Source organism: Tachysurus vachellii, chromosome 15 (assembly GCF_030014155.1).
Source record: "Tachysurus vachellii isolate PV-2020 chromosome 15, HZAU_Pvac_v1, whole genome shotgun sequence".
Taxonomy (NCBI): Eukaryota; Metazoa; Chordata; class Actinopteri; order Siluriformes; family Bagridae; genus Tachysurus; species Tachysurus vachellii.
The window spans coordinates 21,316,912-21,340,495 of record NC_083474.1 but is presented as its reverse complement, the minus strand read 5'-3'; the positions used below and the strand labels follow the sequence as shown (position 1 = coordinate 21,340,495).

The window sequence follows — 23,584 nt, the reverse complement described above, 5'->3', positions numbered from 1 at the left end:
TTTGGCCAGTACAGAACAGTTTTCAATAAAATGCTGGTAATAGATTACCATCCCTAAGAAGGAACGCAGCTTGGAAGGCGATGGTGTGACACCATCTAACTCCATCAAATCAGTCTCTTCCACCTTGACTATGGCTTCCACTTTATCTGGATCCCTCGAAATTCCGTGCTGGGAAATTATATGACCCAGAAACTTAACTGAGCACCTCAAAAACTGACATTTTGAAGGGGAAAGTTTCAAGTTATGTTATTTCAGGCATTGAAATACCATTTCCAATTGGGCTAAGCTGTCCTCCTCAGACTTGGCAAACACCAACAAGTCATCAAGGTAACACAGTAGACTCAAAAAGTTCTGGTCACCAAATATGGTAAGCATCATGCTCATAAATGTGGCTGGGCTATTACACAGCCCTTGTGGGAGACGATTGTATTCGTGCAATCCTAACGGTGATGAAAATGCAGTATACTTCCTGTCAAGCTCATGGAGGGGTATGTTGTAATAGCCAGCTGTCAAGTCCATGGTGCTAAAGAACATATTGGCGTTATTCCCCGTTATTACATTATTCCCCCAACGCAGCCAGGACATCGCTCTGGTGTGGAAGCGGATGGGCATCTTTAACAGTTCTGGCATTAAGCCATCTGAAGTCTATGCAGATTCGTAGATCGCTGTTCTTTTTCCACACGAGAACCAAGGGAGAGGCAAATTCACTAGAGGATTTACGAATTATGTCTTTTGCCTCCATCTTGTCCAAAGTCTCTTTCAATTTATGATAATGAGCAGGCGACATTCTGTGATACAGTAACCGGAATGGTAGGTCGTCTGTTAGTCTAATATGATGGCAGAAATCCCACGCCTGACCACAATCCAGATGATGTCTCAAGAAGACAGACACATAGGTCCCAATCAAATCAACAAGTTTCTCTTTACACTGTAAAGAAACTTTGCAGCCACCAATTGGAATGGAGCTAAGCCCTAGCTTTTCCAGCTTATCAATGACATCACAGACGTCACTGCACATGCTTCTGGCAGTAAGGCTACCACAGGAACTGTTACTTCGCAGACAACTAAAAGTGTCAGACAACTGATCAAAGTCTTCTAAAGCCACGCAGGGGAAAACATCTGCAATTTTTGAGTTTCTACGAAGAGTTATTTCGGCAGTAGTGGGGTTGATAATCTTCATGGGTAGCCACCCATCTCCCCACAGTGGAGAAACTATTCGCCCAACCATTATCTGCTTGTTCACACATGGTGATGCACCTGGCTCAACAAGTACCGTACTGCCAGCTGATAACACGGTACCTGTGGGTAAATGACCCCACACTAAATGTTCAGTCATAGGCTGAAGTGTAACAGCATTTTTCAACTTCAAAGTTCCAACCTTATCTGGGATGGACTCCCCTCGCCATCTCTCTAGATTAGACAGAAGACGAAGAAACTGGCTACTGTCACTCTGGCCCGGTGCATCAGGTTTACTCATAACACGCCAAAATCCATCATTTGACTTGAAATGTCGTACAAGTGGCTTAAGCACATTTGTACCCAAAACAACGTGATCAATCTGTCCATCAACAAACAGGACTGTGACTAAGAACGTGTACCCATAAACCTCAAGTTTCAAATCGCATAGTCCTAAAGGACTGGTTTGTTTACTCCCACTAAAACAATATCCGCAGGGACCAGTATGTTTTCTGTCATCACGCCTGCTTGTTTTAACATGGGTATTAAATCAGCACTGATGGTAGTCACCATCGACCCAGTATCCATCATTCCTGTCAACTCAATTTCGTCCTGCACTAAAATATTAGTGTAAACAAACTTTCAATTTGAGCGGTTCTCATGGTGTTTTGCAAGATTACTTTGTTAGATTTCTGGACGTTTTCACAAAAGAAAGCATATACAGACTCAATGGCATCAGTATCAAAGGAGGTTGAACTCATGTGCCTACCATCGCCCTCCTCCAGATGGAGGCTCAACAGTTTCCCTGAGGGGGCCTTTGACTGTGACCGTCGACAGCAGCAGTCGAGCTGTTTGGCCTAACCTGTGATGTAGCCATCTCACACCTGTCACGTGTATGTCCAGGAAGGTAGCATGTGAAACATAATTTGTGCAATCTACAGTGAGCAACCGTGCTGTGGTCACTACTCTGACAGACTTTACGCACCTGTGGTCTCTTAACATTCTGTTTGCGATGCACGACTGCTTTGGAGGACTGTGTGTTACATGTTAAAGCTTTATCCAGCATCCTATCCATTGTGTTACTTTCACATGTTGCATGATCAGGATTTTACAAGGTGGTGTACCACCCACATCAGTACTGACAGCACTAGCTGTTTGTTGTGAGAACTGACACCAATATGCTTTGCGGTCTCTCACAAATTCTTCCAAACGATCCTCTGCAGCCATCCACTCACGCTGTGGTTTGCTCAAAAACATCATGGAGAGACCTTTATTGGGACAATTATGTATGAACATAACTGCAAGATCCATGTCCCAATTTTGCAATGTTCTGCCCTCACTTTTAAGATGTTGTTCAGCTAAATCAGCAGCTTTGTTTAATCTGATCCAATAATCAAAAGGGCCTTCATTATGATATTGCTTGGTAGCGTAAAAGTCAGCCAGGGGAAGACCTGTGTATATAACACCCCCGAAATGCTGCTTGAGAACACCATATCTACAATCACTAGCCCTAAAAACTGAGGCGCTGTTGCGCAACCATATCTGAATAACATCCCTTGCACGGAATATCAATTTGTTTATGATTTCATCAATGCACTCTTGATCAGAATAATTCCCTTTTTCAAGGTAAGATCTCATCAAATGCTCCCATTCAAAGACTGAACACTTATCTGAGCCGTCACCACGAAAGTATGGTGGTTCTTTACCACTCTTCAGTACAAGATTCATCTTTGAAGCATCAATGATGGTGGTACCACACTGATTCACAAGTGAGCATCTCTGACAGTCATGACACAAGGTGGAGGTAGGTAGCTGACTGTTAGGAAACAAGCTGGCTTTAATCGACTGACTGTTATCAGAGCTCAGTTGTTTTACCTGTTCACTAGATAGTGCTACAGCAGATTCTGATAAACTCATTTCAAGTGGTGGTATATCATGAGACACTGGAGTAGAAAACTGTACTCTGTTAACATCAGAATCAATGCTAGTCGTTTTCCCAGGAGTACATGGACCACTAAATGGCAAAATCCCTCTGCCTCTCCCCAAATGATAGCCACCAAAATAACTGGTATGGTTGTTAGAGTACATCATTAATTACCATACTCCATAAAAAAATAAAGAAAAAAAATAAAAAATAAAAAAAATAAAAATTGCTTCCACAGCTGAATAAACGATTCAGCACTTTGATATCATATATTTCTAATAAATCGAGCAATTACTTAAAGCATGTAAGACGCTACCAAATCAAATCAAATCAATGTTTCAGAAGAGACAGCTATATTTTCCGTAGCTGTTTGTGTTTTTGCAATATCCATCATTTTCAACTTGAACACTTTAAACTGCTGGCTGCCATTTGCTCCAATTCACAGTAAGGAAGAAGGGGGCACAGTGTTGCAAACAATATTTTTTATTCAATACTTTATTGTTCCAGTTGTTGCGCGGTGGTGCGTAAAGGTTTTTGATCCAGTCTTTAATTCAACTCCTCTTGACTACTGTATTTCAGTATGGATTGCTATCATCAGTCATAATTGCATACCATTGTCTTTGACTGAGGGGGAACAGTGGTTGTAGGTAAGGCCTTTCCCACCATCAGCATCCAGAGAACAAAGGCGATGAATTATTCAATCCCTACGCAGCCATCCGTGCATCAATCAACAGTAATCCCCAAGATATGACTTTGATAAATCATCCTTTGGTTCCCAGGGCAAGTGTTTTACTGTTGTAGTGACCATTTGTCAAATGAAATGAAATAAAAAAAAATGAATCAAACTTAACTACAAAATAACTCAAATAATCTCCAAGATACACCATGGGTTGTGGTTTACGCAGTTAAAGGATTGAGTCCAAGCCAGATGATGCGTTTGATGAGCTTTATTAAAAGGGATTTATATGAATCAAAGAATTTTGCAAACAAAGAATTTTGCATCTCCTGCTCCCTGTGCCCAACTGGCTTGACAAACTGGTAAAAAAAACCATAGGCCCACCCAGGTGCATACTGGGTTGCCACAACTGAACCCCTTTTATCCCCTACAGTAGGTGCACATGTCCTAACCCAATAGAAAAGAAATACTGTTAGAAATCGAATTAGAAGAATACTAAGAAAAGTAAACATATTCTAATTAACATAAATTAACACAAAAGACCAAAAAATAAACTATAGAAATAAACAAAATTTTAACATTACACAAACAAAAATAGACAAATAGCTCCTACATTTGTACTTTTTCTGCTAAATTGATCTTGATATCATTTACAAGACTGATGCTAATACTGTGTGATTTTCTGCAGTCTTGGTCCTGCTTACTTCTTATTCCTGTTAGATGAAATTTTGGCTCTTTTTACTGATACAGAAACAATGTTTGTTTGTTCACCTTGTGGTCTGATTTTGTTGAATTAGTCCTCACAAATTTTAGATTTTTTTTTTTCAGATCTGAGAGATTTCCTCACTACATCAAATGAGATGTTGATTGACAGTGAAGCTGGGTGAACCACTCAAAAACAGATACACGTGTCTTAACACTTAACATGTGTTTCGGGTCATTGTCATGTTGAAAGCTAAATTTTTTGTACACATCTTCAAAGAACTTTGATTAGTTCCTACAATAATGATGAGTATCTCATGCAGCTGAAAAACATCTCCAAACATGATACTGCCACCAGCAGGCTTCACAGGAGAGTTGGACTTACCCATCTGATGAGCGTTCCTGGTTTGTTACAGACTGAATGCTTGTCATTTTGACAAAAGATCATTTTAGTTTCATTAGACCAGAGGGATTCAAACAGTTTGGTGTGAAAGAATTGCAGAAAATGGATGTATGGTTTGGACTTTTGTCTCTACTTTTTCAAAAATCTTTTGTTTAAGAATTATGGAGGCTAATGTGACACCTACAAAGCTGCAGAAGGTGTTTGGGTCTCTTCCTCAGATTTGTGCCTCTGAAACAATGGGTCTCTTCCTCAGATTTGTGCCACTGAGACAGTTCTGACACGAATCCTAAAACAATTCCTGAGCTTAGGCTATTGATATATATTTGTGTGTATTTGTAGTTTGTTTATAGTTATTTAAAAAAAAATGAAGTTTGTTAAATGCTTATTTTAATTATAGATTTTTTTTGCATTCTGCTTTGCATGAACTTTTTTAAAGCAGGCCCTTGACCAAAAACTGGTTAAGGAAAAATAAATGTTTTTTTTTACATTTCAGTTGGATCACATAACTTCACAACTGAGTTACAACGAATGAGCCAGAACCCAGCGTACAGCGGCTGAGTGAATGTGGTGTGGACTCTATGGAGGAGCCTCATGGTGTCAGAGACACTGTAGAAGGACAGAGTTCCTGCACTGTGATCCACATACACTCCTATTCTGGAGGATGATGGACCTCGGATCTCAGTCTTAATGTTGTTGTGCCAAAAAAAGACAGAAGGAGAAGAACACTCCAGACTCCAGGACTGACTGTTGCGCCCAAACAAACTCTCATAACCCCGTCCTTTTCTGTTGATCTCTTTATAGGAGACTGATATTTCTATGTCATTGCTCCTCTCCACCTCCCAGTAACAGCGTCCACACACACTCTCCTTACACAACACCTGAATCCAGGAGTCAAATCTCTCTGGATGATCAGAGTATCGCTGACGTGTTCTATTGCGTGTCACCACTCTGTTCTTCTCAGATAGAATGAGTTGACGATTTGCTGTGTTGGGATTCAGAGTCAGATAACAGAAATCTAAAATAATAAAATGTTTACAGTTAGATGTTAATTTAACATTTTTTCCTCTTTTAGTCTCTAGAAGTATTTATTAAAGTGCGTCCATGTGTATATTTGTGTTTTATACCTACACTGCAAAAAATCTTCTCTGCTTTTTAGAACTGAGGGTAAGATCACCCGAACAGCTGCAGCTGTGGACATGTAAAAGATGTAAACAGTTAAGTATGAAATTATAAAATTAGATGCAACATAAGCTTTAGTGGGGTGTCAGTGGGTTAACTTTAGTGTCCTTCAAAGATGACAACAATATATGCTTAATGACCACTTTGTTAGGTGTACACCTAATCATTCATACAATTAGTCAATCAGCCAATTGTGGTGGCATTGCAATGCACAAAATCATGTAGATACAGGTCAAGACCTTCAGAAAATGAAACAACCCCAAAGTTTGATCTCCATTAATGTACAAGGTTAATGTCACATTAGCTTTAGTGCACATCATGTTGTTCTGTTACAGTCATTGTCAAAGTTAACAGTTACTATTGTAAATTATTAGTTGGTAGTTTGTCTCCCCCTACTGGCTGTTCTGAGGATAATGTTTTATATTGTTGTTATTGTCGCGTGATTGAGCAGATGACTAACAAGGAAATTAGTGCCTTTCCTGCTTGCTGTTCTTGTTATGCCGAAAACTAGAATCTATATCAATCTGCATTCATCCTTGGTCTTTTGGTAGCTTTGTCGGTATGTTTAATTGTTATTGATCATATTACGTTCAAATGTATATCATTATTTTGAAGTATTTGTAATTTGTATTGTTTGAATGCATCTCCAATATTGATCATATGGAACTTGTGTATTTCATTTGCTTGATAATATATCTTCATATTGTTTATTCTTTTCTTTTCAAGTTTTACCCTACCCTTATTAAAGTATAAAAAGGACATTCCCTGTCAGTGAAGTTGATGAGGAGGAGTTTAACTTACTGTTGAAGTATACAGAGGAAATATATAGAGGACAGTACAGTAAAACGACGGTTCGGTCGGACAGGACATCGCAGTTCAATCTGATTCTACTCAGCAACAAAATCTTCTGATCATCAAACGATGTCGAAGAAAAGCTTTTCAACATATAAGACCAGTCTCGTGTCTCCACACAACATTCAAGTCACTCTACAGCAAGTTCTGCTGCTGTATTATCACGGGTAGAAGTGGAGGCTGCAAAAGCACGTCTATCATTTGAGAAAGAGATGAAAATAGAAAAAGCCTCTATGGACAAAATCCTCACTTTCCTCTTGTGTTAGCGAGTTAAAACTATGGCTACACTCAAATTTTCTTAGCCTGAATCTGGGTAAAACTGACATTCTGATAACTGGTTCTCCATCTCTAATAAAACAACTAACAACTCTGTGGACTTTAGTCTTGATCTGGATGCTACTACGATTTTCCCCTCAGCTACCGTTACAAATTTAGGTATCATATTCGACCCCTCTCTATCCTTTGATGCCCATATTCGCAGCCTCTCCAAAACGTCTTTTTTTCATTTACAACGCATTGTCAAACTGCGACCTTTTATCTGCAGAAATGATGCCGAAACATTAGTACATGCTCTGATTACGTCCCGTCTCGATTACTGCAATTCACTCTTCTCTGGTCTATCAGCTCACTCTATCTCACGTTTACAGTACATACAAAACTCGGCTGCCAGAATGTTAACCTCCAATAAAAAATCTGCCCACATCACCCCTATATTATTTGATCTTCACTGGCTGCCAGTTTCATCACGCATAAAATATAAGTGAGCAGTATGATTTTATAAGTCACTAAATGCTGTGGGAAAGGTGGGAAAGGCACTATATAAATTAAACATATTAATAATAATAATAATAATAATAATATTATTACATGTTAAAACAAGAGAAAGAAACTCTTGCAGCGCTAGCTAAGGCTGATGCACTCGAAGCTGCTGTTGATCATCACAGTGAAAGGTTAAGTTGTGCTGTTTTGCAAGATCATAGTCCAAAAGACACAGCACAGCGTACTAAAGATTATGTCATGCAGCAAGTAAAGACAAATAGTCCATCTTCCACAATGCCTGGTTTAGAGCCTTTTTCTGATGACCAAATAGGGCAGGTTCATGAACCGCAATCACTCAACACATCAGTACTACATCGAGAGGAGAACGCATTTTGCATCCGCCGCTGCGAATGTTCATAAAAATTCCAGTATGAATGACTTTGTACATTACTTGGCTCGCCGTGAACTGGTCTCTACAGGGCTGTTGAAATTCAATGATCAACCAGAAAAGTACAAAGTTTGGCGATGTTCGTTTAGGAATGCCATCAGAGATTTAAACTTAACATTTAATGAAGAAATTGACCTTCTTGTCAAGTGGCTTGGGAAGGAGGCTGTAGAACATGTGAGTCGGATTCGAGCCGTAAATATGAATAACCCAGAGAGGGGGTTGAGTATCATTTGGGCCAGGCTGGGGGAATGTTATGGCTCACCTGAGGTGATAAAGAATTCTCTGTTCAGACGCCTGGAGAGTTTCCCCAAATTAACAAACAAAGATTATGCGAGACTAAGAGAGCTGAGTGATTTACTCATGGAGCTACAGTCAGCCAAGGCTGATGGAGACTTACCTGGACTTGCGGTTCTTGACACTGCTTATGGCATAAATCCTGTAGTTGAAAAACTTCTTTTCGGACTTCAGGATAGGTGGTTATCTGTAGGTTCCGACTATAAGCTGAAATACAATGTCCCATTTCCTCCCTTTGATTTTATTAGTCGACAAGCAAGGATCAGAAATGACCAGAGTTTCAGTTTTACATCTCGTGTAGAGTCTCTTACTAAGCCTACTTCATGGAAACAGCTTAAACAGAGAGAGATTTCAGTCCACAAAACAGATGTGTCACCTAATGGCTCCTTCAACAAAGACAAACTCTTTAACTGTGACAAGCTATGTCTCATACACAAAAAGGCACATCCTTTACGCAAGTGCCGTGTCTTTCGGGAGAAACCTTTAAAAAAGCACAAAGCATTCCTGAAAGAAAATGGAATCTGCTTCAGATGTTGCAGGTCTTCACTGCACATAGCAAAAGATTTCAAAGCCTATGTTAAATGCATAGTTTGTGGTAGTGAGAAACATGACACTGCCCTCCACCAAGAACCAACTCACATCTCTGATGACTCTAGCCCCCATCCAGAGCATGGCGGGGAGGGAGATCTTGTACCATCATCTGGCATCTCATCACATTGCACTCAAGTCTGTGGTGGTGATCTGACAGGTCATGCTCAAAAATCTGTCTTGCCAAAGTTTATCCTAGCGGTACCCGTGATAAAGCAGTGAAGCTTTATGCAATAATTGATGATCAAAGTAACAGATCAATGGCCCATTCTGAGTTTTTTGATAAGTTCAGCATCCAAAGTCCTAGTTCACCGTATTTGCTAAAGACCTGTGCTGGCATTATGGAGACAATGGGAAGATGAGCTAGCGGCTTCCAAATTGAATCCATGGATGGACAGATTAGTCTTCCACTTCCAGATCTGATTGAGTGTAATGAGATTCCTAATAACCGGTCAGAGATTCCTTCACCTTCTGCTGCTCTTCATTATCCACACCTCAAATCAGTGGCACATCTCATCCCGGAACTTGACCCAGATGTTCACATCTTACTTCTCCTTGGAAGGGACGTTCTCAGAGTGCATAAGGTTCGCAAAGTGATCAATGGCCCACGTGACTTGCCATTTGCACAAAGACTCAATCTGGGATGGGTCATTGTAGGCAATGTCTGCCTAGGAAACGTTCATAAGCCAGTCACAGTTAACACACTGTACACCAATACTCTGGAGAATGGGCAGCCTTCACTCTTTGAATCTAAACTCCTGCAGGTGAAAGACAGATACGGCACTGACACACCAATTAGATCACTTAGGTGACACTGTGTTTCAACGTACAAAAGATGATGATAAAGTGGCTCTGTCCATTGAAGATGACTACTTTCTTGGTATCATGGAAAAGGGGTTTAAGAAAGGTGAAAACAACAGTTGGGTAGCACCACTGCCATTTAATACCCAAGACAGCGTCTTCCTGACAATAGGACACAAGCGATTAAACGCCTCTCAGCACTGTTACGCAACCTTGAAAGGAAACCACAGATGAAAGAACACTTTGTTTTATTTATGGAGAAGATCTTTGAGAATGGGCATGCAGAGGTGGCGCCACCTCTCAAAGATGCAGAGGAACGGTGGTATCTCCCCATCTTTGGTGTATATCATCCAAAGAAACCTGGTCAAATCCGGGTAGTATTTGATTCTAGTGCACGTTATAACGGTGTGTCTCTTAACGATATGCTGTTAACAGGCCCTGACCTCAATAGCTCTCTCTTAGGTGTGCTTATTCGTTTTTGTAAAAAGTCAGTTGCCATAACTGCAGACATCCAACAAATGTTTTATTGTTTTCTTGTTAGAGAAGACAGGAACTTTCTGAGATTTTTATGGTTCCGAGACAATGACCTCAGCAAAGACATTATAGAGTACCGTATGAAGGTACATGTCTTTGGAAATAGTCCGTCGCCAGCTGTAGCCATATATGGTTTCAGAAAATCTGTCCACCTGAAAGGACAAGAGCAGGATTCTGAAGTGCAACAGTTCATAGGACGTGATTTCTATGTAGATGATGGGTTAAAGTCCCTGCCAACTGTAGAAACAGTAATGAGTTTGCTCAAGCGGACACAAAACATTTTGGCCGGATCAAATGTGAGGCTGCACAAGATTGCCTCTAATAGGAGACAATCTACGCAAACAATCTAAAAGATCTGGATCTTGACACAGATAATCTTCCCATACAACGCAGTCTGGGCTTAAACTGGGACCTCAAAACAGACCATTTCATTTTTCAAGTACCTGAGGGAATGAAGCCCTTCACACATCGAGGAGTCTTGTCAAAGATTAATAGTCTGTTTGACACTTTAGGATTTGCGGCCCCAGTAACCATCCAAGGCAAATTTATTTTGAGAGAGTTAAGCTTGAAGAACACTGATTGGGACTCTCCCCTGCCACAGAACATGAAGGAGGCATGAGATGCATAGCGCAATTCCCAGCAAGAGCTAAGACATTTTCAAATAGCTAGAACCTACTCAGAACGGTCAACCTCAGAAGCTGCATGCAGAGAGTTGTGCATGTTTTCAGATGCTTCCACCCAAGTGGTTGCAGCAGTTGCTTATCTTAAGCTCTCTTATAGTGACAAATGCAGTCACGTAAGCTTTGTGATGGGTAAGGCGAAACTTGCTCCACTTCCTGAACATACCATCCCAAGGTTGGAACTGTGTGCTGCAGTCTTGGCAGGCGAATCATCTCATCTCTCTGAAATTGACATTGATCTCGATGCTATTACTTTCTTCACTGACAGCAAGGTAGTATTGGGATATATACACAATCAGACTAGACGCTTCTAAGTTTATGTCAACAACCGAGTCTTAAGGATAAGAAGATCTAGTCAGCCTGAACAGTGGTATTACGTATGCACTGACCAAAATCCAGCAGATATAGCAACAAGGTCCATACCTGCAGCCTGCCTTGCAAACAGTCCATGGCTTTTGGGCCCCGCATTCCTTGCAGATTCTTGTAACCCTTCAGAGAAGGAAACTTTCAAACTCATAAATCCTGCACTTGATGTGGATGTACGACCAGAAGTATTCAATATGAGTACCACAACTGTGGGCAGGAAATTGGGAACACAATGCTTCTCTAGGTTCTCTGATTGGCAATCACTTATCTGTTCAATTGGATGGCTCATTCACATTGCCAGTGTTTTATATAAACCAGAAAATGATGAATCCTCATGCTGCAGAAGCTGGCATTATTGTTTAACAGCTTGCTCAGTAGAAAATCTCTCAAAGGCTAAGATTGTAATCCTTCGTGCCATACAGGTAGAAACCTATGCAACATAAATTTTATGCATCAAGAATAGGAAGAATCTTTCTAAAAGTAGTCCACTAATTGACGATCAGGGTCTTCTGAGAGTTGGAGGCTGCATTTTTAGCAGCGAAACTGAATCAGGATGATAAGAATCCTTTAATTGTTCCTGGCAAGCACCATGTTGGAACCTTATTGGTAAGGCATTACCACCAACAAACCCAGCATCAGGGACACTTGCTCACCGAAGGAGCTATCCGTGCTGCTGGTTTGTGGATCATTGGAGGCAAGAGACTTGTAAATAACATCCTGTACCATTGTGTCCTTTGTCGAAAACTTCTCTTCCATCAGACAGGATATGTACAGATCCTCCGTTCACTAATGTAGGCCTAGATGTATTTGGCCCATGGTCCATCTATGCACGACAGACAAGGGGAGGTCTTGCGCAAGACAAAAGATGGGTGGTGATCTTCACTTGTCTAAGTATCAGAGCAGTCGAAATTGAAGTAATTGAGTCGTTAGACACCTCCAGTTTCATTAATGCCTTCAGGCGTTTTTTGCTCTCCAAGGTCCAGTAAAACAAGTTCATTCAGATTGTGGGACAAATTTCATTGGTGCCTGTAAGGAGCTTCGAATCCCATCAAACATTGATGAAAAGAGTGCATGCGTCAAACATGCCTCTCATATGGTTGGCTCCTGGGAAAGAATGATCAGGATGGCAAGGAAGATACTAGACTCTAAGGCACACCAAACTAACTCATGAAGTGCTCACTACTTTCATGGAAGAAGTGACCGCCATCATCAACAATAGACCCCTGGTGCCAGTGTTTACTGATCCCAGTGATCCGTTTCTCCTCACACCTTCCATTCTCCTCACACAGAAAATGGGCATCCCTGTCACTCCTGCTGGTGACTTTGGAACCAAAGATTTTTTCTAGCTTCAATGGCGACAAGTCCAACATCTAGCTAGCACATTCTGGGATAGATGGAAAAAAGAGTATCTGTGTTCACTACAGACACGTAGGAAGTGGCAATCTGAACGACCTAATGTTTATCCAGGTAGCATTGTGCTCCTCAAAGATAGCCAAGCCAAAAGAAATGAATGGCCAATGGGAATTATTACACAGGTCTTTCCAAGCAAATTACGGGAAAGTTCGCAAGGTAGAAATAAAGGTTCCCAAACAAGATGGCACAAAGCTGTTCCTTAGACCAGTAACAGACATTGTCATGCTCCTTCCTTCTGAATCCAACTCAAAGTAATGCGTCAACAAGCAGTAATTTAGTGGTGGCATTCAATCACGCCAGGCAGGGAGTGTTCTGTTACAGTCATTGTCAAAGTTAACAGTTACTAATGCAAATTATTAGTTGGTAGTTTGTCTCCCCCTACTGGCTGTTCTAAGGATAATGTTTTATATTGTTGTCATTGTCACGTGATTGAGCAGATGACTAACAAGGAAATTAGTGCCTTTCATGCTTGCTGTTCTTGTTATGCCCGAAAACTAGAATCTATATCAATCTGCATTCATCCTTGGTCTTTGGTAGGTCGGTATGTTTAATTGTTATTGATCATATTACGTTCAATTGTATATGATTATTTTGAAGTATTTGTAATTTGTATTGTTTGAATGCATCTCCGATATTGATCATATAGAACTTATGTATTTCATTTGCTTGGTAATTTATCTTCATATTGTTTATTCATTTCTTTTCAAGTTTTACCCTACCATCATTAAAGTATAAAAAAGGACATTCCCTGTCTGTGAAGTTGAGGAGGAGTTTAACTTGCTGTTGAAGTATACAGAGGATGTATATAGAGAACAGTACACATGCGTTATATTGTAAAGTTTGTCTGGCTACTGTTTAGTCTTATTTTATGAATGGCTCTTTTTACCATTTGCAGAGCAAATTAATACATCCAGCAGGATAATCTCTTACCTTGTGGTTGGATTTTGTTGAATTTCTCCTCATAGATTTCCTGGACTTGGATTTTCAGACCTGAGAGAGATTTCATCACTTTATCAAATGAGATGTGTTGATTGACAGTGAAGCTGGGTGAGTCGTCACATCCAGGAGAAACACAGAGAGACGGGAAACTCTACAGAGAGGAAACACATCATAGAGAAGGAGAAAAGTGGACGAGAGGAACGAATGAATCTCAGACTGAATCAGAACAAAGACACACTTGTGATCTCAGACAGGAACATTTCTTGTTGTAATTAGCTTTTAGAAGGAAATTTGTACATGAGACAGTGAGTGTTACCTGGAGGAAGTGGATGTCATCATGTGTGTGTGAAAGCTGCTCCAGCTCAGTGACTCTCCTCTTAAGATCAGCAATCTCCTGCTCCAGTTGATTCAGGAGTCGTTCAGCTCGACTCACTTCAGCTTTCTCCTGAGCTCTGATCAGCTCCATCACCTCTGAGCGCTTTTTCTCCATGGAGCTGATCAGTTCAGTAAAGATCATCTCACTGTCATCTACTGCTGCCTGTGAACACATCTTTTAAAACATGCACACAACCAGAGCTCCATTAAATGATCAGACATTATTGGTTCCCTTACTAGAAAAAAGTTGAATCCAAAATTTTCTTTCAAATAACGAGCCTGACAAAAATAATTGTCAACAGTTCATCAGTTTATTCCATATTTAATATAATTGAACGATAAATTAGCTCAATATAATGCTGTATTGCACAACTTTTAGAGGCAATCACTGCAAACAAGCAATTTCTTTAGCACCTATTGAGACATCTGTATCTGTACACAGGAAGTTTGGCTCATACTTTCTCAGGCTGTCTCAGGTTTGAAGGGTGTCAATAGGATTTAAATCAGGGCTCACTTTAGAAAAGTTCATTTGTTTGGTTCTAATCCATTCTTGGGTGCTTTTGTCTGCGTGTAGCAGGTCTTCATTTGGTTGAAGGACCCATGACCTACCAATGAGACACAGCTTTCTGACAGTGGGCAGTAGGTTTTGCTCCAGAAAGCAGGATATCTCCAAGCCTCCACCATGTTTCACATTAGGTAGGGTATTCTTTTCTTTTAAAGCTTAATTTTATCTGCTGTAAACAGAGTGAAAAACCAAATTCACGAAATTGGTTTGAAATATCACTTTAATCCAATTATTTATGGTCTTTTCTAGACCAAACAACAAATCTGTCCAGGCCATATTAGAATGTATTTGTAAAGAAAGCAATCCTTTATATCTTTTAAACACTTCTCTTGCTTTTCTTTTCTTTTTTTTACATGAAACAATTTAATTGCGGGGGGTCACGGTGGCTTAGTGGTTAGCACGTTCGCCTCACACCTCCAGGGTCGGGGTTCGATTCCCGCCTCCACCTTGTGTGTGTGGAGTTTGCATGTTCTCCCCGTGCCTCGGGGGTTTCCTCCGGGTACTCCGGTTTCCTCCCCCGGTCCAAAGACATGCATGGTAGGTTGATTGGCATCTCTGGAAAATTGTCCGTAGTGTGTGATTGCGTGAGTGAATAAGTGTGTGTGTGTGCCCTGCAATGGGTTGGCACTCCGTCCAGGGTGTATCCTGCCTTGATGCGCGATGACGCCTGAGATAGGCACAGGCTCCCCGTGACCCGAGGTAGCTCGGATAAGCGGTAGAAGATGAATGAATGAATTAACTTTTCAGGAGAAATTAATCATTGATTCAATGAGCTGTAACAATGCCACCAAATTGTGTGTTTTCACTCCTCACCTTAATAATGTCCACAGTCTGTTTCAGCTCCTGCGCCTTCTTCTGCTTGTCCTGGATCCTCTGCTGGGATTTCGTCTGCTCTTCTTTTACCTCATTCTGAAAACAAATAAAACACATTTCATTATTTCTGCATTTGGAAATCAGCATGTCAGTGTTCTCTGTAGTTATAAACTCTGGATACCCTTCCTGACTCAATCTTCCTATTTTATTGAGGCTTGGAACTGGAGGAGTTCATGAACTACACTTTTAATATAAGGCAAAATTCTGTTTTAAATCACATTTAAAATTTCTCATGTCACAAAAAAAGATAAATTAATATATAAACTGAAATTTAATTCATATAAGGGTGTCTATAGTAAGTGTATTGATTAGTTGATGAATACTGATGAGTTATGTAATTCAACAAACAAATTTATGTAACTTTCCAAAAATAAACTTCAAACATTTCCATTAACATAATACAAACAAATGAAGTATTATTTTATTTCCAATAACTGATTAAAAAAGTAAAAAAGCAACAATGCTTTAAAAAATAGAGGTTTCCGTATCTCACCTGTTTTTTAGTTCTTTCTGCTTTAGCTGAAACTGTATCATGACCTTTGTGTTGATCCATCGTACACAAGTAACAGATGAAGCTTTGGTCAGTACGACAGTAGATCTCCATCAGTTTGTCATGTTCAGAGCAGATCTTCTCTTGGAGCTCTGCACAGGCTTCAACTAACTTGTGCTTCTTAAAGGCAGGAGACTGATAGTGAGGTTTAAGATGATCTTCACAAAAGGAGGCCTGACAAACCAGACAGGACTTGACAGCTTTGTGTTTTCTCCCGGTGCAGGAATCACACTCCACATCTCCAGGTCCAGCGTAACAGTGAGCAGGAGAAGCAGCTTGGAGTTCAGTCTTCTTCAGTTTCTCCACCACTTCAGCCAGCATGTTGTTCCTGCGTAGAACAGGCCTTGGAGTGAAAGTCTCTCTACACTGAGGACAGCTGTAGACGCCCTTCACATCCTCCTGATCCCAGTGAGTATTAATACACACCTTACAGAAACTGTGACCACAGGGAATAGTCACTGGATCATTCAGGAGATCCAGACACACTGGACAGCTGAACTGATCCTGATCTACTGAAATACTGGCCTCTGCCATTTTCCTGCATGAACGAGAGAGAGAGAGAGGAGGTGGGGTGAGAGAGAGAGAGAGAGAGAGAGAGAGAGAGAGATGATATTCTGAGTTACGGTTTCTCTGAAAAGAACTTCCTGTATCTGTGGACAAAGAGTGGGTGTGGCTTTAATGAAATGGGTTCAGGATTTAAAGGACAAGTGTAACACAAGTTTTTAATGTACAAAATACTGTGATTTAAAGAGTTAGATTCATTTAAGTCTGATTGTTACAAATATCTTTCTTGTGTAGTTAAAAGTATAGTTTAAAAAGGAACACATTAATTTAAGAAAAACTTTTAAATGAAATTGAAATGACAGAAAGAATCCACAAAAGACTAAAGTTACTTCAGAAGGCAGTCAGTACAGACATTACTGTGAAACAGCTCTATGGCTCTAAAAGCTTAATAAGAAGGGATTAAAGAAAGCAAAAGTGAGATCAGTCTTTATATCAGTGTTTATATCAGTCTTTGAAGGCACTGTGAATCTCAGCTAATGGATCGAAACCTAAGAGAAAAAGGAGACAACACAGAGTATAAGTTGCTCTTATGCTTTAATACTTTACAATAAAGTGCATCGATCATAAACATCTCACATACAAAAACTGTTGAAACTAGTACACTAACATTATTATTTTATAGAAACTCCTTCATCAATCGACCTTTTCACTCTTCCAAAAGATTAAAAATCACAATGTACTAAAATTAAAAGGTTTTGAGAAAACAAACAAACAAAATAAGTACTGAGTTACTTTCAAGAGTATTTAAAAATAAAAAGAAAGACAACCATTCAAGATAGTTTTAAAAAAAGATCACAAAATCACAAAAACTACTCTTCAGTTTTGTGATTCAGTTCCAAAATTTCAAGAGATGTTGTTTCAGCTGTTTCCATAGATGTTGTTTTTTATGATTTTCTTTAAACAGTGGAAGCTCCTGGGTCAGTGAATGGTGCGATAAGACACTGATGTACCTTGACCTTGACGTTCAGCTGTATCAGTTGTGTGTAAACTGAGTGAATGTATTTTGAAGTAATTATACTTAAAAGTAATTAAACCCTTCCCCTCTCGCACTAAGAGATGTGTTCTAGTTTGCATGGGTAAATATTGAAAAAACAAGATCAACTATCAAAGTTGGTCTTACCTTGAACGCAGGTGACCTTCGAAGTCTCTCTGTCTTCTAAACGATCCTCTTCAAGTTCTTCTACTTAATCTATTGTTTTTAAACAATCCCAGGTTTTTATTTAGCACAGTGGCTAGATTAACAAAAAACCAAAAATCTGAACACACTATTCCATCACAGTTCAGTAGTGAGGATTTTATGAGATTCTTCACTGATAAAATCGAAAGTATCAGGAATAAAATAGGTGACGCTCAACATATGAGAGCAACTAGCGTCCCGGTCTCACCTAAGGTTCTAAACACACAACTACATTGCTTTGCAAGTACAGGTCAGGAAGAGTTAGATAAACTTATTACTGCAGCTAAATCAACAACTTGTTCACTAGACCCCATTCCAACTAAACTACTGAAAGAAGTGTTAAATAAAGCTGGTGAGCCTCTCCTTAATATTATTAACTCCTCGTTATCTTTAGGTTACGTCCCTAAATCCTTCAAGTTGGCAGTTATTAGGCCACTCATTAAGAAACCTAATTTAGATCCTAATGAACTATCAAATTACAGACCTATTTCACACCTTCCGTTTATATCTAAAATACTAGAAAAGGTTGTGTCTGTTCAACTGAGCTCCTTCTTACAGGAGAACAATATCCTCGAAGAGTTTCAGTCAGGTTTCAGGCCCCATCATAGCACAGAAACTGCACCTGTTAAAGTTACAAATGACTTGTTCTTAGCTTCGGACAAAGACTGTATGTCACTGTTAGTTCTACTTGACCTTAGTGCTGCATTCGACACTATAGATCACAACATTCTCCTAGATCGCTTACAAAATTACACAGGTATTCATGGACAGGTTTTAAGTTGGTTTAGATCCTACCTGTCTGATCGATACCATTTTGTAGAATTAGATGGTGAACCCTCCAGTTTACTACCAGTTAACCATGGGGTCCCTCAAGGATCAGTTCTAGGACCTCTGCTTTTCTCGATATACATGCTTCCATTAGGGAACATTATTAGAAGACATGGGATTAGTTTCCATTGTTATGCTGATGATACACAGTTATACATCTCATCAAAACCAGATGAAATAACTAAATTTTCCAAATTAACTCAATGCCTTAGAGAGGTAAAAGATTGGATGAGCTGTAATTTTCTGTTGTTAAACTCTGATAAGACAGAAATACTACGTATAGGTCCAAAAACCAGTACAGAGAAACTTTAACTTTAACAATTTAACTTCCAATTAGAGGGATGTACTGTTACTAGTAGCTCGACAGTGAAAGACCTGGGTGTTATATTAGACAGTAACTTGTCTTTTGAAAATCATATCACCCAAACCACAAAAACAGCCTTCTTTCACCTTAGAAATATTGCCAAGCTGAGAAACATCCTGTCTGTATCTGATGCTGAGAAGCTAGTTCATGCTTTCATGACCTCTAGACTGGACTATTGTAATGCATTACTAGGTGGTTGTCCTGCATCTTTAATAAATAGGCTACAGTTAGTCCAAAATGCAGCTGCCAGAGTTCTCACTAGGACAAGAAAGTATGACCATATAACCCCAATTTTATCATCTCTACACTGGCTACCTGTTAAGTTTAGAATCGATTACAAACTGCTGCTACTTACGTACAAGGCTCTTAATGGTTTAGCTCCCATGTATCTAACTAGTCTTCTAACACGTTACAATCCTTCACGCTCTCTGAGATCACAAAACTCAGGACTTCTGGTAGTCCCCAGAATATCTAAGTCTACTAAAGGCGGCAGAGCGTTCTCTTATTTAGCTCCCAAACTTTGGAATAGACTTCCTGATAGTGTTCGGGGCTCAGACACACTTTCCCAGTTTAAATGTAGATTAAAAACTCATCTCTTTAGTCAGGCGTACACATAACACATCCCATCATATTGTGCACTATTACACTAGACTTGCACATTCTTATGAACAGCAGATATGTTAATCCCTCTGCACTGCTCTTCTCTTCTCTTTTTCTACCCATGCCGAGACACCCATGCTCTGATCGTCTTCCGTGCGATGAAGTTCTTGGACCTCCACTGAGACAAGGCTGACTCTGTGAGAATCCTGAGACATCTACAGATCTACCAGCTCCAGTTGGACTCTGTGATACTTGTATATTTGTAACCACACCATCTAGTGTCACCCATATGAGGATGGGTTCCCCTTGAGTCTGGTTCCTCTCAAGGTTTCTTCCTTTACCAATCTAAGGGAGTTTTTCCTTGCCACTGCTGCCTGAGCCACCTCAGACTTGCTCATTGGGGACAAATACATATACACACATACATACATTCATACATGCACACTGTGAACTATATATATATCTTGAATTTTTATTATATTAATTCTTTATACTACTCCTTATGTTTATCTTTTGTTCTATGTTTATGTTCTGTAAAGCTGCTTTGTGACAATGTCCATTGTAAAAAGCGCTATACAAATAAACTTGAATTGAATTGAATTGTTTGAATCTTTAAATGAAGGAGGCAGACTTAGACCCTTTTGTCTTTTCAGGATCCTCACAATGGGAGGCCTTGTTTTTATTGAAAGTAGTGTAATACAGATAGATGTGTGTTATATATGTAAAATAAAAACAAAATTAACAAATAAAATCTCCTTCAAATAATCAAACAGTATTAGAACAAGTAAAAGAAATTAAGGTGCAAGGATTATAACAAACCAAGAAACACTCTCCAAGTGTAAGCTTGTGTTTGTTCTATGATGCACACAGAGTATAACATGCACTGAGGCTGTCTACATGAGAATGCACACACAATGTGACACAAGACAAGCTTTTATACTGTTGTGATGAGGCAAAGGTGAGTGAGGATCCAAATGCAGTTTAAAGGTTAATAATCCAAAACACAAGAAACAGATAAACAGACAGGCAGGCAAAACAAGGCAGAACACAGAGCTAACAGAAAACAGAAACATAGACAACGACTAGCAACAGGGAAGTGAACAAACAGTGTATATATAACAGACAGGAACCAATCACAAAGCAGAGACAGAGTAACTATGACAACACACAAGAGGGAATGAAGGAGTTCAATGAGTGTCCATGGCAATAAACGAGTGGGCGGAGCAATCAATAAACGGCAGGGCAAGACAGCAGACAGAAACAGGGCAAAACACAGACAGACTCATTACAGAGCCACCCCCTAAGAGCGGCTTCCAGACGCTCCCAAGGCCGCAGAGAAATAGTCCAGGAGGGTGGAGCGAAGGCGTAACAAGGGTGGGAGGGTGGGCTAGGTTCGTGTTGTGGTGAAGCCGGCCGAGCAGGTGGCCAGGGCGGAGCCGGCAGAGCAGGTGGCCAGGGCGGAGCCGGCAGAGCAGGTGGCCAGGGCGGAGCCGGCGGAGCAGGTGGCCAGGGCGGAGCCGGCGGAGCTGAAGGCCAGGGCGGAGCCGGCGGAGCTGAAGGCGGGACCCAAGACCAGAGCTGAGTGCGCGGCCAGGGAGGTACAGCATGCGGCGCCAGAGACCCTAGCAGGACTGGAGACCAGGGTGGTGCCGCAGGCAGAGCCAGAGACCAGAGCAGGACTGGAGACCAGGGTGGTGCCGCAGGCAGAGCCAGAGACCCGAGCGGGACTGGAGACCAGGGTGGTGCCGCAGGCAGAGCCAGAGACCAGAGCGGGACTGGAGACCAGGGTGGTGCCGCAGGCAGAGCCAGAGACCAGAGCAAGACTAGAGACCGGGGTGGTGCCGCAGGCAGAGCCAGAGACCAGAGCAGAGCTGGAGACCGGGGTGGTGCCGCAGGCAGAGCCAGAGACCAGAGCGGGACTGGAGACCAGGGTGGTGCCACAGGCAGAGCCAGAGACCAGAGCAGGGCTGGAGACCGGGGTGGGGCCGCAGGCAGAGCCAGAGACCAGAGCAGGGCTGGAGACCGAGGGGGGGTGCCGCAGAGTAATTCAGTAAACTGGTCGGGATCGCAACCCATGGTGGCGCTGGAGGTGCTCTGAGCCTGCAAATAGGGACAGGAGGGAGAGAGACCGACCAAGCCGGGGAGACAAAACCAAGAGCAGAGAGGCTGGGCAGTTCACACACCATCATGTTGGACCAGGCAGAGAGTTCACAGTCACCCATCTTGGACAGGGCAGAGAGTTCAGAATTAACCCTTTCAGGCAGGGCAGTAAGGTTATGAGAGTCAGGCAAAGCCATCTTGGCAAGGGCAGAGAGTCTATGGAGCTTGGGCGTAACCATGTTAGCTGAGTTACATGACTCCGTCATTCCGGGTGACCCGGCCGACGCATTCGATCCGGTCGAGCCAGTAGGCTCCAAAGACCCGGTCGACCCGATAGGTACGGCTGGTTCCGTCGGCCCGGTCGGCCCGGCTGTTGAAGCAGGTGGCTTAGGCATGCCGGCCGCCCGAACCGACACCATCGGGGTATCCACCAGGCTTGAGACCAACCGGTTCGCACGGGCCTCATCTGAGCTTACCGGTATAGTAGCCATCTTGTGAACAGGCTCGGTCACTGGCGTACAGAGGACTGGGCTGGACAGAGTTGATGTAGTGCATTCGGGCGTCCGTGGCTGATTTGGCTCCGTATCCCATGGACCCCGATGCCTACCGTCCCCCCCAAAAAATATTTAAGGCCGGCGTCCGTCTCTACCCTGCTCTACCCTACCCATCCTCTGTTAGAGAGGACACGCCCAGGAGCAACGCTAAATTGACAAAGTCTGTGAAAGACCCCATCTCTCGGCCCAAAGGCATCAAGTAGCGTACCTTGTCCTCTAGTCCATGCTTAAACATGTCCTTAAGAGCCTTTTCCCCGAATTCCACCTGGTTACACAGGTTCACAAACACCTCAGCATATTCCTCGATTGGGGAATCCTCCTGACGTAAACAGAACAAGATTTCTGCCGGATCCATGGTGGCTAGTCGTTCTGTTGTGATGAGGCAAAGGCGAGTGAGGATCCAAATGCAGTTTAAAATTTAATAATCCAAAACACAAGAAACAGATAAACAGACAGGCAGGCAAAACAAGGCAGAGCTAACAGAAAACAGAAACATAGACAACGACTAGCAACAGGGAAGTGAACAAACAGTGTATATATAACAGACAGGAACCAATCACAAAGCAAAGACAATGAGTAACTATGACAACACACAAGAGGGAATGAAGGAGTTCAATGAGTGTCCATGGTAGTGTTAATTTCGTCAGACGAGACGAGACGAAATATGTTCGTCAACGACCTTTTTTTTCCTGACTAAGACGGGACGATGACGAGACTGCACCACTGTCCAAAAACGCTGACTAAGACTAAATTAACATGCATTATTGTTGACGAAAAAAGACGAGACGAAAATGTTTTGTATAAAATAAAAACTAAGATACAATCTCTCTTCATTTTCGTCTACAATTGTCTCTGCTTTTTCATCAGCTGTTACGCCTTTAAAATATTCAGCACGAGTTCGCGGCTTCTCGCTGTTGCTCAAGTTACAGGTCCGTGAAGCGGATCCCGCTTATTATATTGTTACTTAACAAATAAATCGATAATTTGACTCAAAATGATGATTTAAAAAGAAGTTTATTGATTTAAAAACAATTGTATTGTTTCCGCTAAAGAAAATAGTGCGCTCCGTCTCTACGGTTAGAATCCTGTGTGTTCGAGTGTATGCACTGTTTACACGAGTGTGTGCACTGTTTAAACTTCTCACTGATACTTTTGTGATTCGCGGAGTTTTGACAAGTTTTATAGCCTTGATATTGTTTCTTATTCAAAAGTGGTGACAGAAAAAACTCAACACTCCCAACCTGAAACCTCTTCCCACCCCCCTGTCACAATCACATCATAATCATAATTAATAATTAGG

General features: G+C 41.3%; 1 protein-coding gene across 1 annotated transcript; it reads right to left on the bottom strand.

The window, feature by feature from the left end:
- Positions 1 to 4,032: 4,032 nt before the first annotated feature.
- LOC132857693 (E3 ubiquitin/ISG15 ligase TRIM25-like) lies at positions 4,033 to 16,671 on the bottom strand. The gene is made up of 6 exons (XM_060887669.1): positions 16,041 to 16,671; positions 15,488 to 15,583; positions 14,051 to 14,284; positions 13,726 to 13,885; positions 6,010 to 6,069; positions 4,033 to 5,896 (listed from the first exon to the last, which is right to left on the bottom strand). Exons 1-6 carry the CDS (start codon positions 16,629 to 16,631, stop codon positions 5,364 to 5,366), a joined length of 1,674 nt encoding a protein of 557 aa, XP_060743652.1. The 5' UTR covers positions 16,632 to 16,671; the 3' UTR covers positions 4,033 to 5,363.
- Between the last annotated feature and the right edge of the window lie 6,913 nt (positions 16,672 to 23,584).

Coding starts and splice junctions, on each gene's coding strand:
- LOC132857693 (XM_060887669.1), bottom strand. CDS start 16,631: ATGGCAGAGGCCAGTATTTCAGTAGATCAGGATCAGTTCAGCTGTCCA. Junction 13,886..14,050: donor ATGACATCCACTTCCTCCAG/GTAACACTCACT, acceptor TCCTCTCTGTAG/AGTTTCCCGTCTCTCTGTGT. Junction 6,070..13,725: donor CAACAAAATCCAACCACAAG/GTAAGAGATTAT, acceptor ACATGTCCACAG/CTGCAGCTGTTCGGGTGATC.